This window comes from Medicago sativa, chromosome 2 (assembly GCF_051527215.1).
Source record: "Medicago sativa cultivar Bolivia chromosome 2, Bolivia_mono, whole genome shotgun sequence".
NCBI classification, from domain to species: Eukaryota; Viridiplantae; Streptophyta; class Magnoliopsida; order Fabales; family Fabaceae; genus Medicago; species Medicago sativa.
This window is the reverse complement of record NC_140750.1, coordinates 12,682,447-12,697,488: the sequence shown is the minus strand read 5'-3', so window position 1 is coordinate 12,697,488 and position 15,042 is coordinate 12,682,447. Positions and strand designations below refer to the sequence as shown.

Genomic DNA, 15,042 nt, shown 5'->3' with positions numbered 1-15,042 from the left:
AATTGTTTCAAAATGAATGTCACTTTACATTTCCAATACAACTTTAATTTTTTTTCTTCCAACTTTACCCTCTCCAACTTTTCTCTCACACAATTTTCAATACAACTTTAAGTTTGTCTTTTTCTTATAAAGTAAGGGTAGTTTAGTAAAAGTGTTATATCTAATGATTATTTCATTCCGTTCCTTAATATGTGTGCAATTGACTAAAACGACACTCATTTTGAAACGGAGGGAGTAATACATACACACACACACACACACATAAAATTTATATTTTAATAAGCAACACAAAATCGATCATCAAAAAGTTCAATTACATATTTTATATATTAAATATAATTATCTACATATTTCGAATGACTTTTTTTTTTGACAAAATATTTCTAATGACTTAAAAGTGTAATAATAACAAATGCTCAGATGAAAAAGAGGTTGCGCCACAATGTAATTTTATTAAAAGTCAAAGATATTTTTAGTAATTTTCTCTATATGGGATGGCCAGTGGTCCACTTGAGCCCTAGAGGGGCTCCACCACTGGCCTTCAATGAACCACCGGAGCTAAATGGACTAGAGCCTTCATGAACCGCCGTCGGCCTTCACTTTGAGAAATTATTAAATTTATCTTTTCAGTATTTTTAAAAGATTTGATTCTATTAGAATTAGAAATTAGAATATAATTAAACCATTTTAATAAATGGATCAATTATTTTTTGAATATTATCAAATGGATCAATTGGATCTAATTCATTAGTTATTTTTTATGTAGTGAATAAATTAGATGAATGTTACAATGAATGAATTGTATTGGAAAGATGTCATTTTTTTTATTAAAAAATTGCATTTAAAGGGAGTAAAAAGTACTCCAGCCCAGAAGAAAACACTAAATCACTGCAGTCCAAAATACAATTTCACAAACTCTGAAGACATATACTAAACTAACAAATCCATTAGGCCTACCAACGGTATTCATAAACCAACCTTCAGATATACATTTAATTTGACATAAATGACAAAACACTTGACAATTTAGCTCCTTCCCCGTTGAATAAAACACCATTTCTAATAAGCCAAATACACTAAGTGACAGCCAACCAAACAAGTTTTTTCTAGCTGCTTTGGTTTCTTCCCCTTTACAGATTTTAATGTCACCCCTAGATTTAAAAGAGAATCAACATGGTGTGAAAGTGGTACAAGTAGTAGATTTTAGTATCTTAATCATTTGGATGATTGTTGCATGGAAAAAATATATGTTAGGAGAAATCAACCTCTTAAATAGATTTCAGCTATCTCGATAGATTTATTTTTAAGATTGTGTACGGGGATACATTGATTTGAAAAAGAAAACAAAAACTCGAATAAAGTGTAAATGTTTTGGGAAAATGTGAGTTTTTATTGCATGCATTAGAAAGTGATATAATGAGTGATATATGTCGGGGAGTCTGAGGAGCGTTGGGAGAGGCAATGGACTAAACGTCCAAGATCACTAAGAGACTTATACACCACATCTCCCAAAGCTTTAAGGTATCAGAGATATGTGTCTCTATTTTATATATCCAACATTTCATTCATTTCTGGTTGATGTAGGACATAAGTACTCACACCGATTACAACCTTTATTTTTTTAATCTTTAAAATTCAAGATTCGTCCATTTGGAGTCACTCTCATACACTTTTCAGGTGAAGCTAGGTAGTCACATTCTATAAGCAATCTCCCCATGGGCATGGCAATGATTCCAACTAATAAAAAAAATACAATAAACAAATGACAATAACAAGCATAATGAAGAATGGTTCAACTCAGAAATAGTATAATAACTTTGACGTCAATATTAGTATCTAGTGATATATTATAAAGTAAAAAATGCTAATCATAATTATATAATCTGCATAAAAAAATAAACTAAACTCCAAAGCCTCTTCTCACATGACATAACATCCTTATATATGCAAATGAACTCTAATCTATTATAAGTTCATTTCATATTCATCAAAACCATTTCCTACCACACCTTAATCACAAAATGATCACATATCAAATTTTCTTATTAAATTTCCTTCTCTTTGTATTGTTGATTATGAAAACCGTGAGAAGCTGTGATTCTGGCTGTGACCTTGCTCTAGCTTCCTATTACATACAAGAAGGAACAAACCTAACTTACATTAGCAACCTTTTCAACCATCCAACCTCAGAAATTCTAAAATACAACCCAAACATTAAAAGCCCCGATGCTATTCGAAGCGAAACAAGACTCAACATACCATTCACGTGTGACTGTCTCAGTGGTTTGTTCTTAGGACACACTTTCTCGTACAAAACAAAACATGGTGACACTTACAAAGCAATTGCGAACGTTAGTTATTCAAACCTTATCACTGAAGATTTTCTTAGCAGAGTCAATAGTTATCCAGCTACTGATATACCTAGTAGCGTGACAATCAATGTTACTGTAAATTGTTCTTGTGGTGATAGACACGTTTCAAAGGATTATGGATTGTTTTTGACGTATCCAATTCGTTATGGTGATCATTTGCCGGGAATTGCGGCGGAGTCTGGTGTTCCGGTGGAGGTGGTGAAGAGGTATAACGCTGCATCGGATTTTAGTGCTGGTGAACTTGTGTTTTTGCCGGCCAAAGGTTAGTTATTTGGTAATGATAATTTCATTTTTCTGATTAGCAAAATATTTAATTAAAATTATTAGATTTTAATTATTGTTTTTTTAAAGACTAATCCGTTTAGGTTTGATTCTGCATTTTTTTTCCGCCTTGCATGCGAATTGAACGTAAACTGAATTCACTTACGTGTCACTTAAAGTCTAATCTTAAACTTGACATGAACTGATGTATGTCTATAGTGATGGATTTTACTCATGGGATAAAACTTTTTTCACTTATGAATTTTAGCCGTAGGTATAAAGCTTAGTTAGAACTTGGGGATAGGTACTTGAGATTATATCTAGGAAAATGCTATTTATCTAGAAAAATAACATCAAGAATTTTTCAAGACACATGTGGCAAGTTTTAATTGCATGATTTATTTGTCCACTTCCTATTTTTCAGCCACACCTCCTTGAATTGTGGCAAATAGTGCATTGTGATTGGTTGCTTTTTATTCTTGAAGAATTCTTGATGTTTTTTTTCTAGAGATATAGCATTGCTCTTATATCTATGGCAAAATGACTTTTATATAAGGAAATTTACTGTCATTAAAAGTCAAGTTTCTAGGTAATTCGGGCTATGCCTGCGTAAAAAGACTTTTACCTATGAAAATTTACTGTCATTAAAAGTAAAGTTTGTTTCTGAGGGCGGGGAATCAAAAGTCATAAAAAATTGAAATAGAGAGACCAAAAAACTGAATTTTAAAATAGGGGCATCAAAGCTTTAAAAAAAATTAAAAATAGGATATTAAAAGTGCATTTAAGCCTATATTATACGTATGATTTATTTAAATTTTGTATTATTAACATATATGTAAAACTGGACTAGCTTCGTCAATGGCCTATATCATAATAATTTAACTATTTTGAGTAGCAAGAACCTAGCTAACCCACTTATTAAGGTCTCTGTCTCATACACTTGTTTTGTTTTTCTTTTTGACATAATCTCGTATACTTTTGTTTTGAAGAAATAATCTCGTATACTTGTTGGATAGTGGATAGTGAAGTTATGTAATTAAAAATAATGGAATACCTAAAAGATTCAGCATATTCCGCCCATATATTTGGAAATATCAACCCAGACAGAATTAATATAAAAGAATGCAAAAGATGTTTAGTTTATTAAGGACAATTGGCACTATCTGGCAACAATATATTACAGACCATATACTTGGTTCATACATTGTCATTCTTGTTTATTTATTTTTGGTTACGTTTGTTGTCATTATTTTATTAGTTAGTTGTACCATGCATGTATATCTAATTGCATTCCACTGTTGCCACAATATATATGCGATAAGTTGTGCCCAGATATATAATATGGTAAATAGACGTGACACACAAATTTGATGATAAATTAGAGCGTATGGTCACAAATACAAATATAATTGGTTTAGGCACACATACAAATGGGAATATGTAGAAAGAGAAAAAAATAATTAATTTATTGTTTTTTTGAAGAAGCTAAATTAGCCCATCTAAATTGGCACCAGAGAGAATCGAAAAATTAATTTATTGTTATTATTGTTGAAAATATTGGTTAATGTGTATTGATGTGTGTGTGCTTAAATAATTTTGGATTTGTGTTTGTGACTATCTAAGAATTATCCGATAAATTAAATGTTTAACACAATTTAAATATGTGTTTAGTTACATTCAATAGACCATATGATTACTTAATATAACAAGATGACACAATTCATAACTATCAATCCAACATAATTAACTACAATTTGAATGTCATTAACCAAAATTTTCAAACTTTACCCTCCGATTTTGTGGTGTAATTAGTTTTGTAAATAAATTTTTTTTCTTTCAAAAGTAAGTGAGGGCCCCGACCCACATACCAATACACATGGGACCGTCCCGGTTCGTTAATAATCATCCAACTAATGTTCAAGCTATACGTGATATTCATTAACCTCATAGTCGATCTTCAAATAACTATGACTCATTTCTCTTTAGCTTTAAATTTTTGTTTATTTGTATAGATTAAATATTTTTGGTTCACAGCAGTAAAGATTAATTTTTGAGCACATGAGACATAAATATGCTACAAACTCTGCCAAGTCATTGAATGGCCTACAATCGAATCTTAACTAAATATGTTTATGAAAATGTTCTTTCAAAAAAAATGTTTATGAAAATGTTATGGCATGTCTTAAATCACAAATAATAGTAATGAAGGTTAAATTATTTACTTTGATAGATACGTTTAGCCTAATTAGTTTGCTTTTTTGATGTTTCATACTTTGAAATCAAATTTTGCAGATGAAAATGGAAACTTTCCACCACTAAAGATGGGGTAAGCTTAAATTTCCATAACCTTGTATTTAAACATTTACCATCTTCAAAATAATTTTCTTTTAAGTAGTCTAACTTAAACATCTATGCCTGTTTCTTCTACCCTTTTGCAGATCAGGTGATGTGAACATTGTACAAATTACAGCTACATAAATGTTAATACATATGTATAAGAGAAAGCATGACATAACAAATCATGGTGAGTTATAAATTGCTATGTGAGGCTGACATTGTTAATATTTACCAATTTGAATAGGAATGTCCAAAGGAGGCATTGCTGGCATAGTTGTTGGAGGAGCTTTTGGGATTTTACTTCTAGTACTCATTCTATATGTTGTGTTCTATAGAAGAAAAAAGGTGGATGATCAAATAACCCTTCTACCAGTCCCAGGAGCATCTGATCTAGATCAGTCTAGTCAACTCCAACATGGTATACCATTTTTTACACATTTATTTCTTTCTTTTTCAAATCGTGGAAAGCGTTACTTGTGGGGGAGGATCATTGTTCGATCCCCGGCTGCAGAACAAATTTTTTAGGAGGGGTAAAAAGCTGTCAGCTGCAACCTAAGTATCCAAGCAAAGATTAGTTCCATAGCCCGTCCAAAAGACCGAAGCTTGTGGAGATGCTTTGTGGGGAGCCACTAGGGTGCTAAAGGTCTTAATTACATGCTTCTATGCATAGTAGACAAGGAAAAACATGATATAAGATGCATTTGGATAAATAGTTTAATTAACAGCTTGTTGAATAAGTGATTATCATATATACTCTAATGTATAAACTATTTTTATAATCAAAGTGGATAAACAACTGTTTTCATACAAATTGTAAGTACTTTTCATAAGCCATCTTAGGAAGCTTATTGAAAACAAACTGAGAGCAATTTACAAACATGTCTTAAATTATTTTTTCATATTCTCTCCTAAATACTTACACAAATGTATATGTCTTAAGATAAGTGCAAATAAGCTCTTCCAAATGCACTTACCAGCTCTTTTTTTCCTTTATCCGTATTTGAACCCAATACCTCCAACTCCTTATCCCTCAGCTCAAACCAGTTGAGCTAGCCAACTCCTTTTTGTTGTTGACTGCGGAGTGCCATTTTCTAGTTCTAGGTAGAAGATTAAGTTTTCATATAAAATATGAAACTACATATGAGTATCATTTGTTCCATGAATTTAGGTCGTGGAAGCAGTATGGATAAGACATCAGAGTCTACTACTGTTGTTTCTCCAAGGTTGACAGGTATTACAGTTGACAAGTCAGTGGAGTTCTCATATGAGGAGTTAGCCAAAGCTACTGACAGCTTTAGCGCGGCTAATATAATCGGTCGAGGTGGCTTTGGATTGGTATACTATGCCGAGCTAAGAAATGAGGTTCGTCACGCCCATTTATAATCTTTGATCATTGTGACAAGAAACACAATTATTGAGCTGAATTGTTTCATGCAAGTAGCATATGTAAATTGATCTTATTTGAAAACAAGAAGGAATTTGTTTTAACATTTTGGATTTAGTTCACTACTATTTAACTACCATTGTCTTGCAAACATAATATTTGATTTAGTTTAAGCTTAAAAAAATTACTTATCTCTAGGATTGGATTCAATTTCATCCAAGTTTGATGATAACAATCTAAAACAGATCTCTTGCAAGAAATGGAAATTCAATTTGTTGCCAAAACTTGATTTTTTTTTCCTTTTTTTGTTCTTCCTATTTCTTATTACAGAAAGCTGCAATAAAAAAGATGGATATGCAAGCATCAAAAGAATTCCTAGCTGAACTAAAGGTTCTGACACACGTCCATCACTTGAACTTGGTATGACATTTTCCCGACCTTGATACTATTCAAAATTTGAAGCTTGGTACAGACACGGACACTAGATACCGACATGTAGGCAGCGATAATTTATGAAAATGGAATTGATTGAATGTTAACCACATGTGTCAGTGTCAAATAACGGACACGCTTTGAATCTGGAGTGTCCATTCACGATCTTATGCTAGTCATGTAACAACTAGCAAGTTACTTGCTTACCAAGATATTGACATATATGGAGTTGCTTATTTCCAAAATCATGTTCCCTTGAATACATATATTCCATGCAGGTGCGGCTAATTGGATATTGTGTTGAGGGCTCTTTATTTTTGGTTTATGAGTACATTGAGAATGGCAATTTAAGTCAACATTTGCGTGGCACAGGTTAACAATAATGATCATTACTCGACTTAAATGCTGCTTGCATCATTTTAATGATTATAAGATTCTTAACATATTTGTTTTCTATAGGTAAGGATCCGTTATCATGGCCAGCTAGAGTTCAAATTGCATTAGACTCAGCAAGAGGATTGGAATACATTCATGAACATACAGTTCCCGTCTACATTCATCGAGATGTTAAATCAGCAAACATTTTGATAGACAAAAACTTCCGTGGAAAGGTTTAAAAATGATCATTTAAAGTAAAAATTATCATAAAAAGTTGAGTTCTGATGAGTCTAACTTTTCTTTCACAGGTTGCAGATTTTGGTCTGACAAAATTGACCGAATATGGAAGTTCTTCGTTACAAACACGCCTTGTCGGGACGTTTGGCTATATGCCCCCTGAGTAAGAAACATACTAATAAATAGACATTATAAAGTCTTGACAATCCTCCTCTTACGAGCTGTTGTTTTTGTAGAGTTGAGTTAGACTCAAAATCCAAAATTTAATTTTTTTTCTACCAATCTCATGCTATGCTTGTTTGAGAGCGCTGATAAATATATAACAATATTTTTTCAGTTGTTTATTAATTGAATATGTAACAATATTCTAGACCATTTTGTCAAAAAAAGAGAGAGACTATTTTGATCAAAATGTAGCAATATTTTTGTGCAGATATGCACAATATGGTGAAGTTTCACCCAAAATAGATGTATATGCATTTGGAGTTGTTCTATTTGAGCTTATATCTGGAAAGCAAGCTATTGTGAAGACAAATGAGGCTAAGAATGAATCAAAAGGACTAGTTGCACTGGTTGTTATTCCTAACCCTTCTTAGAACTCATCACACTAGTTGTAAACTCACATGATTAATCACACTAGTTCTTAATATACTCAATTTTAGCTTGCTTGATGAATTAATGCAGTTTGAAGAAGTTCTTGGTCTTTCAGAACCAAAAGAAGATCTTGGTAAACTTGTTGACCCTAGGCTTGGTGAAAATTACCCTATTGACTCAGTATTTAAGGTGCTTCCTACTTCCTTTTCTAATCTTATCTTGTTAACTTCAAAGTAAAGAGCTCTAGTCACTAGTGAAGCAAATGGTCACAATACTAAACTCCTAACATCTTGATTAATATGAATTCAAACCTCGGCCCCCTGTATATAATATGCAATGTCCCTACCAATTGAGTGAAACTCACAGGGACAATGTTTAAGATGTTTTTACAAAGGTTAAGAAATGATAATATTTTAATTAAAAAACAATTAACAAGTGTACTAATTTTACAATTTATCTTTGTTTATTATTGAACTATTAATCAATATCATAAATCAAACATAGTGGAGTGTAATTGTGTAATGCATACAATCTTTATTTGAGGCAAAACTAGAATAAAGAAATTATCCTAAATGTCACTTAATATGATTAATATTCTTTTAAAATGAAAACATCCATTAATATAAGAAGTGAGTGCATAAAACTAATAATTTGTTGCACTTGCAGATGTCTCAGCTTGCTAAAGCTTGTACACATGAAAATCCTCAACTTAGACCAAGCATGAGATCAATTGTAGTTGCCTTAATGACACTATCATCAGCAGCTGAGGATTGGGATGTTGGTTCCTTCTATGAAAACCAAGCATTAGTCCATCTAATGTCTGGAAGGTAGCATAGTGGTTTATTCCTCAGCTTGGACCAAATTCTTATGAAGATACACTCCCAGTTTTCTCAACACTGGCATGCATGAATCTTTCATGTTTCAACTGTGAATTTGTAAATAAAAACAATACATTTTTTTGGAAAAAAAAAAATTCTTCAAATTTCCTATGTCTGCCCTAAAATAACATCTTTCATGTTAAACTCTACATAGACTGATTTTCCCATGGGTGGTAAATTACAAAGACTAATTTGTCACATTTTATATTTCACAGTAAGTAATTTTTCAACACAAATAATTTCTAATTTGATTAAATTTGCAGTAACTTTACAAAACATCAAGTAAGTTTTACTCTCTTAAGGATTTAAAATTAGAAATGATTAATGAAATTTAGGTAAAAAAGTTTACTTTTTGTTGTTTCATTGTGTTGAATACACAATTCTAAAATAAAGTTTTTATTTAACTTGTTAGCATTTCCCATATAATATAAGCAAATCATTGTTAACAGGGATATGAATTATATATAATTAAAAAAAATTAATGCTCCACTTTATAGACTATACACTTCCCTAATCATCCTTGTATATTTGTTACTAAAAATGACATGTTTCCACTATAATTGGAGTAACACTCCTTAGACGAGCTTATCCTCTAATCATACAATTTAAGGTACTCTATCAAGATATTCTTGATAAAATTACCTAGAAACTCAAATATAAACACTAAAATTAAAAAAATGACAACGATAAAATCTAAGTTACGTAAGTTTATAATTTTTTTTAATATGTTTTAAGTCGCTTGACTTCAATAATCGGTCTAAAAGCACATGCCGTGTTTAATTTATTTCAAACATGCCCCCATATTTTATGCCAATTGTGTGTCAAACATAGCAGCGTAGCAGAACACAGACAATTATATATTGAAGATGAAACTAACAATTATATCAATACTTATAAATAGAAGTGTATATTTATACACAATTTAATATACATGTCTATCTAAAATTATGGATTGTGCTACTTAGTGTAGCTCAAAAGGAATTCCGTAAAAAGTTGCTGAAGCTTTGTAAAATCATTAACCTTAAATTTTGGAAATTCTAAGTTAATAATTAGTTTAAATGTTCAACTATTAATGTGGATATTATATCCCAAAAGGTTCAACTATTAATGTATCCCAAAAGTTCTAAAATTATATATCATGTATGTTCCATACTTCCATTTATTAGTCATAACGTACTTCTGAGACAATGATGTTTATGTTATTCATGACATAAGAACCACATTCCCACCCTCCTTCTATGCACATACAAAGTTAAGTAAATGGATTAAATAAGATAGAATATTAACTGATATAACATATAAATTAATATTAATTAGTTGTAAAAATACTTACATCAGTAATAATATACTTCTGTTGATTTTTGTACACATTTCCTCCTCCAATATTGGGTCAAAAATTTGATTAAAACCCTTAAATACTGCCATCGCATAACTACAAGATCACATCACATGAATATGGGAAGACTTATATTGTCATTGCACAGCGAGACTTATATTGGGTTACCATATTTTTTCTTCATGTGTGTGTTTAATAACTATGTTTTGACCACTTGCTAATAACTAAATAAAAAGTATAGTAAACCATTCATAAAAAAAATATTTAATCATTTCAGGTCTCACGTCCCTCGTTAAACCCTAGTCAACTCTTCGAACCTTCAAATTGAAATTAAAATTCAAGTAAACTTGATATAAATAATTTAGGTTGCATTTTTTAGAATCTTTTAAGAAAAGCATAAACTATTTTGTGTTTTTTTTTAAATGATTATCAATGTTGCTTAGACTACCTATAAAAAGTTATACAAAAAAAAATCTGATTTTTGTTTCTTCAAAGCAAACTAAAATAACTTTTTATTTTCAATATAAAAATGTTTTCTTTCAAAAAATGAAAAAAATATTGGACACAAATATAAGAAGAAAAATTATTATGATTTTTTATATATAATTTAAAAAAAAAATAGCAATAAATCAATGATTGAGATCTTACTTTTTTCTATATGTTAAATGTCTTCTAGATAAAATATGAAAAATAATGCTCATGCACAAAAGTTTGATTACATCACATCATAATTCATATGACTGCTCGTAGATAACTAGAAATGCAACATATGCATGTCTTCCGAGAAGTCACTTGCTTTAGAGTTTCTCTCTTCAACTTCAAAAAACTCGGTTCGAGACCCAGCGACACCAGGGAATAATGCAACATATGGAAGCATCTGCTTACATCTATAATGACATTGTTCACGCACAAATGAGCGATAATGACATTGTTCATGCACACAATAAATTTGATTACATTACATCATCCTACTGCACAGCTGCTAACAAATAATGATGGAAGCATTTTTTTTACACCTAAAAATTAATATTTCAGTGATCGAAATTAACAGATGGGCGATTTAGGGTTAGTCGAAGTTCCCTCGACCAACAATAGGTTAGGTGAGCAATAACACAACCGAACGATGGTTAACCGAATCTTTCTCGAGTCTAATAAATATATGAAGGTCATGTAGACAACAGACTTAATCAAAACTCAACGGAACTCGATAATTAGGAATTTAACTCGTGATCCATGTTTATAGTGCCTCTAACTGAAGGAAGCGATGAGAATGGAGGAAAGTTATGTGGAGAGATGTTCACATGAGGCTTGCGCCAAGAGATCATATGCCGTGAAATGGAAAGATGCTAGTGTGTTGCCTCAAAAGCGAAAGTTAACACTGCATTTAAGTAATATATTTTTCCTCAATGGTTTTACGTTTTTTTATAGTAAAATAAACCAATTATAATCAAAAAGGAAAATTCCCCTTCAAAAAGGAAAATTCTAGCCACTAGGCTACCTGACCAAAAAAAAAAAAACCAATTAAAATCATGGTTGATTTTTTTTTTTTAATGAAATTTATCATGGTTGACTACAACATAAAAATAAATTATACAAATTAATTGAAATGTATTTTGTCAATACTATAATTAATAAGTGATATGTCATATATTATCTTCCTATTGATAGTTACCTAGAATAATTGAAAATATTCTCTTCAACCTTAGCGTGTTAGAATAATAATGGTTCATACATTTCCTCTAAGGTTTTGATGATAATAAAGTATCGAAGAATAATTGGAATACTAACATATATTCAAGTGTGCAGATCCAAGAATATATCTATCATGAGGAAATAACATATGAAGAGCATCAAAAGGAACATGAGAAGCTTAAAAGACTATGGTGGAAGTTCTAAAGGAAGGTCAGCTAGAAATCAATGTCCTTAGAAGAAGGATACCTCACATAAGCTGGAGAGTTATCTCAACAGTGTAGGACATCAAACACATAATCTGACTGGCAAACTTGGACCTGAGGGAGCCAGAATCCACGTAAGCTTTTGTCTTATTATGTGAGTTGTCTATATCATAGTATCTGATAGAGCAGTTCTTTTGTCTTCTTCTATCTATGTGTGCAAATAGACAAAGGACCTTAAGAACAAAGAGAATGCAACATATAATTCTTCTTTCAACAAAGGAAATTCAAAGGATTTTCCAAAGGAATTATCCATATCAGGTAAAGGGCCAATGTTCTTGATTGAAGCTTCTTAACGGCTCTATTTGTCCTGGAACGCTTCTCTAATGTCTCTCAAATCACTGCCTATAAAAGAAGTTGAAGACCCGAAGAAGTAATAAGACTCTGCTATTTTCCTGTGCCATTACTCTGTCAAATCAAATGGCGCAAAACACTTTGGATTTATTTTCAAGTTTATATCTTAGAAATCCTAAGGAGTCTGTTCATTTGTTCAGTTTGCACTATCATTGTTAAATCTAGTGTAAGAACAAATTAACTTGTTTGCAGTTGTGCAAACATTTTAGAAAGTCTCTTGCTTGCGTGCTTGAGTAGATAAGTCTCTTGGTGAAACCTTGAGCAGCTAGGAAGTCTCTTGGAGTTGTCCTTGAGCAAGGGAAAGTCTTAAGTAGTTGTGCTTAAGCAAAGGGAAGTCTATTGGAGTTGTCCTTGAGCAGGAAGTCTTTAGGTAGTGTCCTAAAGCAGAAGTCTTAAGCAGGTGTGCTTAAGCATATGAGCCTCTTGCAGTTGTGCTTGAGCAAAGAGAAGTATCTTGGAAGAGTCCTTGAGCAATTTGTAATCCTGTGTGATTCTAGTGAAATCCCTTGGAAGTGCAAGGGGACTGGACTACTCCTGTGTTGTGGGAGGAACTAGTATAAAATTGCATTGTATGCTTTCTCTTTCTTTATCTCTTTATCTTTGTGTTCTGTTCTTAATTCACTACAATCAGACTCTATTTAAGAATCTGCATACCTCAGATTCTGACCAAGTTTTAACGCGCGGAAAAAGAAACTACAAAAAGCAACACAATTCAACCCCCTTCTTGTGTGTTTTTCTCACCTTCATACAGAGCTAGGTTCGATACTCTAACGCAAAACAAAATAGTTTCTCCCTTGTTAAAAAAAAATAGTTTCTCCCTTATATTTATCTCAATAAGTTTAGATAAAATGACCATAGAGAATGAAATTACGGTCCTCGGGAATATAGATAAGATGGCATAAACAATGTAATATATATGGGTCATAGTTTCAATCTGGAATTTTTCACTTATTCGTTTTAACATTTATTATTTTTATTCATAAAAAAACATTTATTATTTTAGGTTAAAAAAAAGAGTTTTTTTTTTTTTTGAAAGGAACATAAAGTCATATATTGATGTTTATCCCAATGGACCTCATTTACACTAAAAGGAGGAATGTCCTCAAGCCAAATCTAATTGGGCTCTGAAATTACAAGTTGGGCCAACATATGGGTCGATTTATATCCCAGTATACCTATGTGTTTGAACCCAATAGCACTAAATGACCTACCTTTATCTTGGATACCTTAAACGAAATTTCCTACACACAGATTTGGGATTTTCTTCCTACCAGGAAGAAACCTAATCACAAAGTGCTCGAATCGTTGAAACAATTCATACTCCAAGTCGCTGCGCCTAGCACCTCACCTTCTAAATCTCTACATATGCACTTAATCCCCAGGTATTCTCTTGAGATAGATTCGCGTTTGTGTTGATTTGATAGACTCTGCATTGTGATTTTTCCAGAATATCTAGTGATGTATTCTAGTAGATCTATTTATAACCCCATCATGTATACACTCTGTCTTATTGATAATTCACTACTAAAAAAACAAAAATTAGTGAGGGAAATTTAGTGAGGGAAAACACGAAATCCCTCTCAAATTCCGTCACTAAATTTTGCGACCAAAGAATTTGTGAGGGATTTTATTTTTTCCGTCACTAATTTCCCTCTCTAATTTTGCTTTTTCTAGTAGTGATTGTGTCACACTGAACGAAATTGTATTTTTTTTTCTTGCATTAGCAAGAGTGTCTTCTTCCTGAATTTATGTGCTTTGAAAAAAAAAATCATATTCCTGGAATGCCAAATTCTATAGGCCAAATTCTATATGAGTAATTGTTTCATCATCAGTGTTCATAGTAACATATTCGAGCTAGTCTTTAAAATCAAAGTTTGTGCTATATGAAAATTTTATTGTTAGTTTGAGCCAAACCACACCTTTCTAGCATATTGATCGTCCATGAACACATGGTTAATTGTCTCAACTTTGCTGTAAAATCTAATTAGGTATAATTCTCCAGATTAAATCTTTTTGTCATCATCACAAGAAAAATTTATTTTATTTTTGTGTCGAGATTAAAAAATTTGGAGTTTGAATTTGCTCAATTCAAAGAGTAATGTGACCACCGATAGAGTTCACTTATTAAAATGAGTCTTACTAGTCTTTTAGTTGTATTTATCTCTCATACAAAGTAATAAATATGTATATAAACTATAAAAAACATGAAATTTGTCAAAAATAAATAAATAAAAAACTTGAAATCTAACCCGTTCTCTACATTCAATCCATTCATCCAAATCGATGAAATGTTTTATTTAGTGGAAAATTAATTGTCCTAGTCAACTGTCAAATCCGTTGATACACCACACAAAAAATGTCATAAATACATGCATTAAATATCATAAGGCATAAAGTTTAAAAATATATATAAAATCGTATCTTTTTTCCCAAATTGACCAAGCGGTATTATATTTGCTGATTTTGGTAGTTTTTTTTTTGACCAATTTTTTTGGGTAATTTTTCAATTAAATTCAATTTTTTTGAC

General features: G+C 31.5%; 1 protein-coding gene across 1 annotated transcript; it reads left to right on the top strand.

Annotated features, from left to right (window-relative positions):
- Nucleotides 1-1,969: 1,969 nt before the first annotated feature.
- Nucleotides 1,970-8,975, top strand: LOC146944650 (lysM domain receptor-like kinase 3). Its single transcript, XM_085743006.1, has 12 exons — nt 1,970-2,634; nt 4,926-4,959; nt 5,072-5,076; nt 5,215-5,388; nt 6,139-6,332; nt 6,685-6,774; nt 7,065-7,158; nt 7,246-7,397; nt 7,473-7,564; nt 7,835-7,973; nt 8,086-8,184; nt 8,662-8,975. The coding sequence occupies exons 1-12, from the start codon at nt 2,022-2,024 to the stop codon at nt 8,824-8,826; spliced, it is 1,851 nt and encodes a 616-aa protein (XP_085599132.1). The 5' UTR covers nt 1,970-2,021; the 3' UTR covers nt 8,827-8,975.
- The last annotated feature ends 6,067 nt before the right edge of the window (nt 8,976-15,042 follow it).

Bases quoted from the DNA above. Each gene is read 5' to 3' on its own strand.
- LOC146944650 (XM_085743006.1), top strand. From the start codon at position 2,022: ATGATCACATATCAAATTTTCTTATTAAATTTCCTTCTCTTTGTATTG. The intron at 6,333-6,684 runs GTTCGTCACGCC...TTCTTATTACAG, and splicing joins ATGCCGAGCTAAGAAATGAG to AAAGCTGCAATAAAAAAGAT. The intron at 7,398-7,472 runs GTTTAAAAATGA...TTTCTTTCACAG, and splicing joins ACAAAAACTTCCGTGGAAAG to GTTGCAGATTTTGGTCTGAC.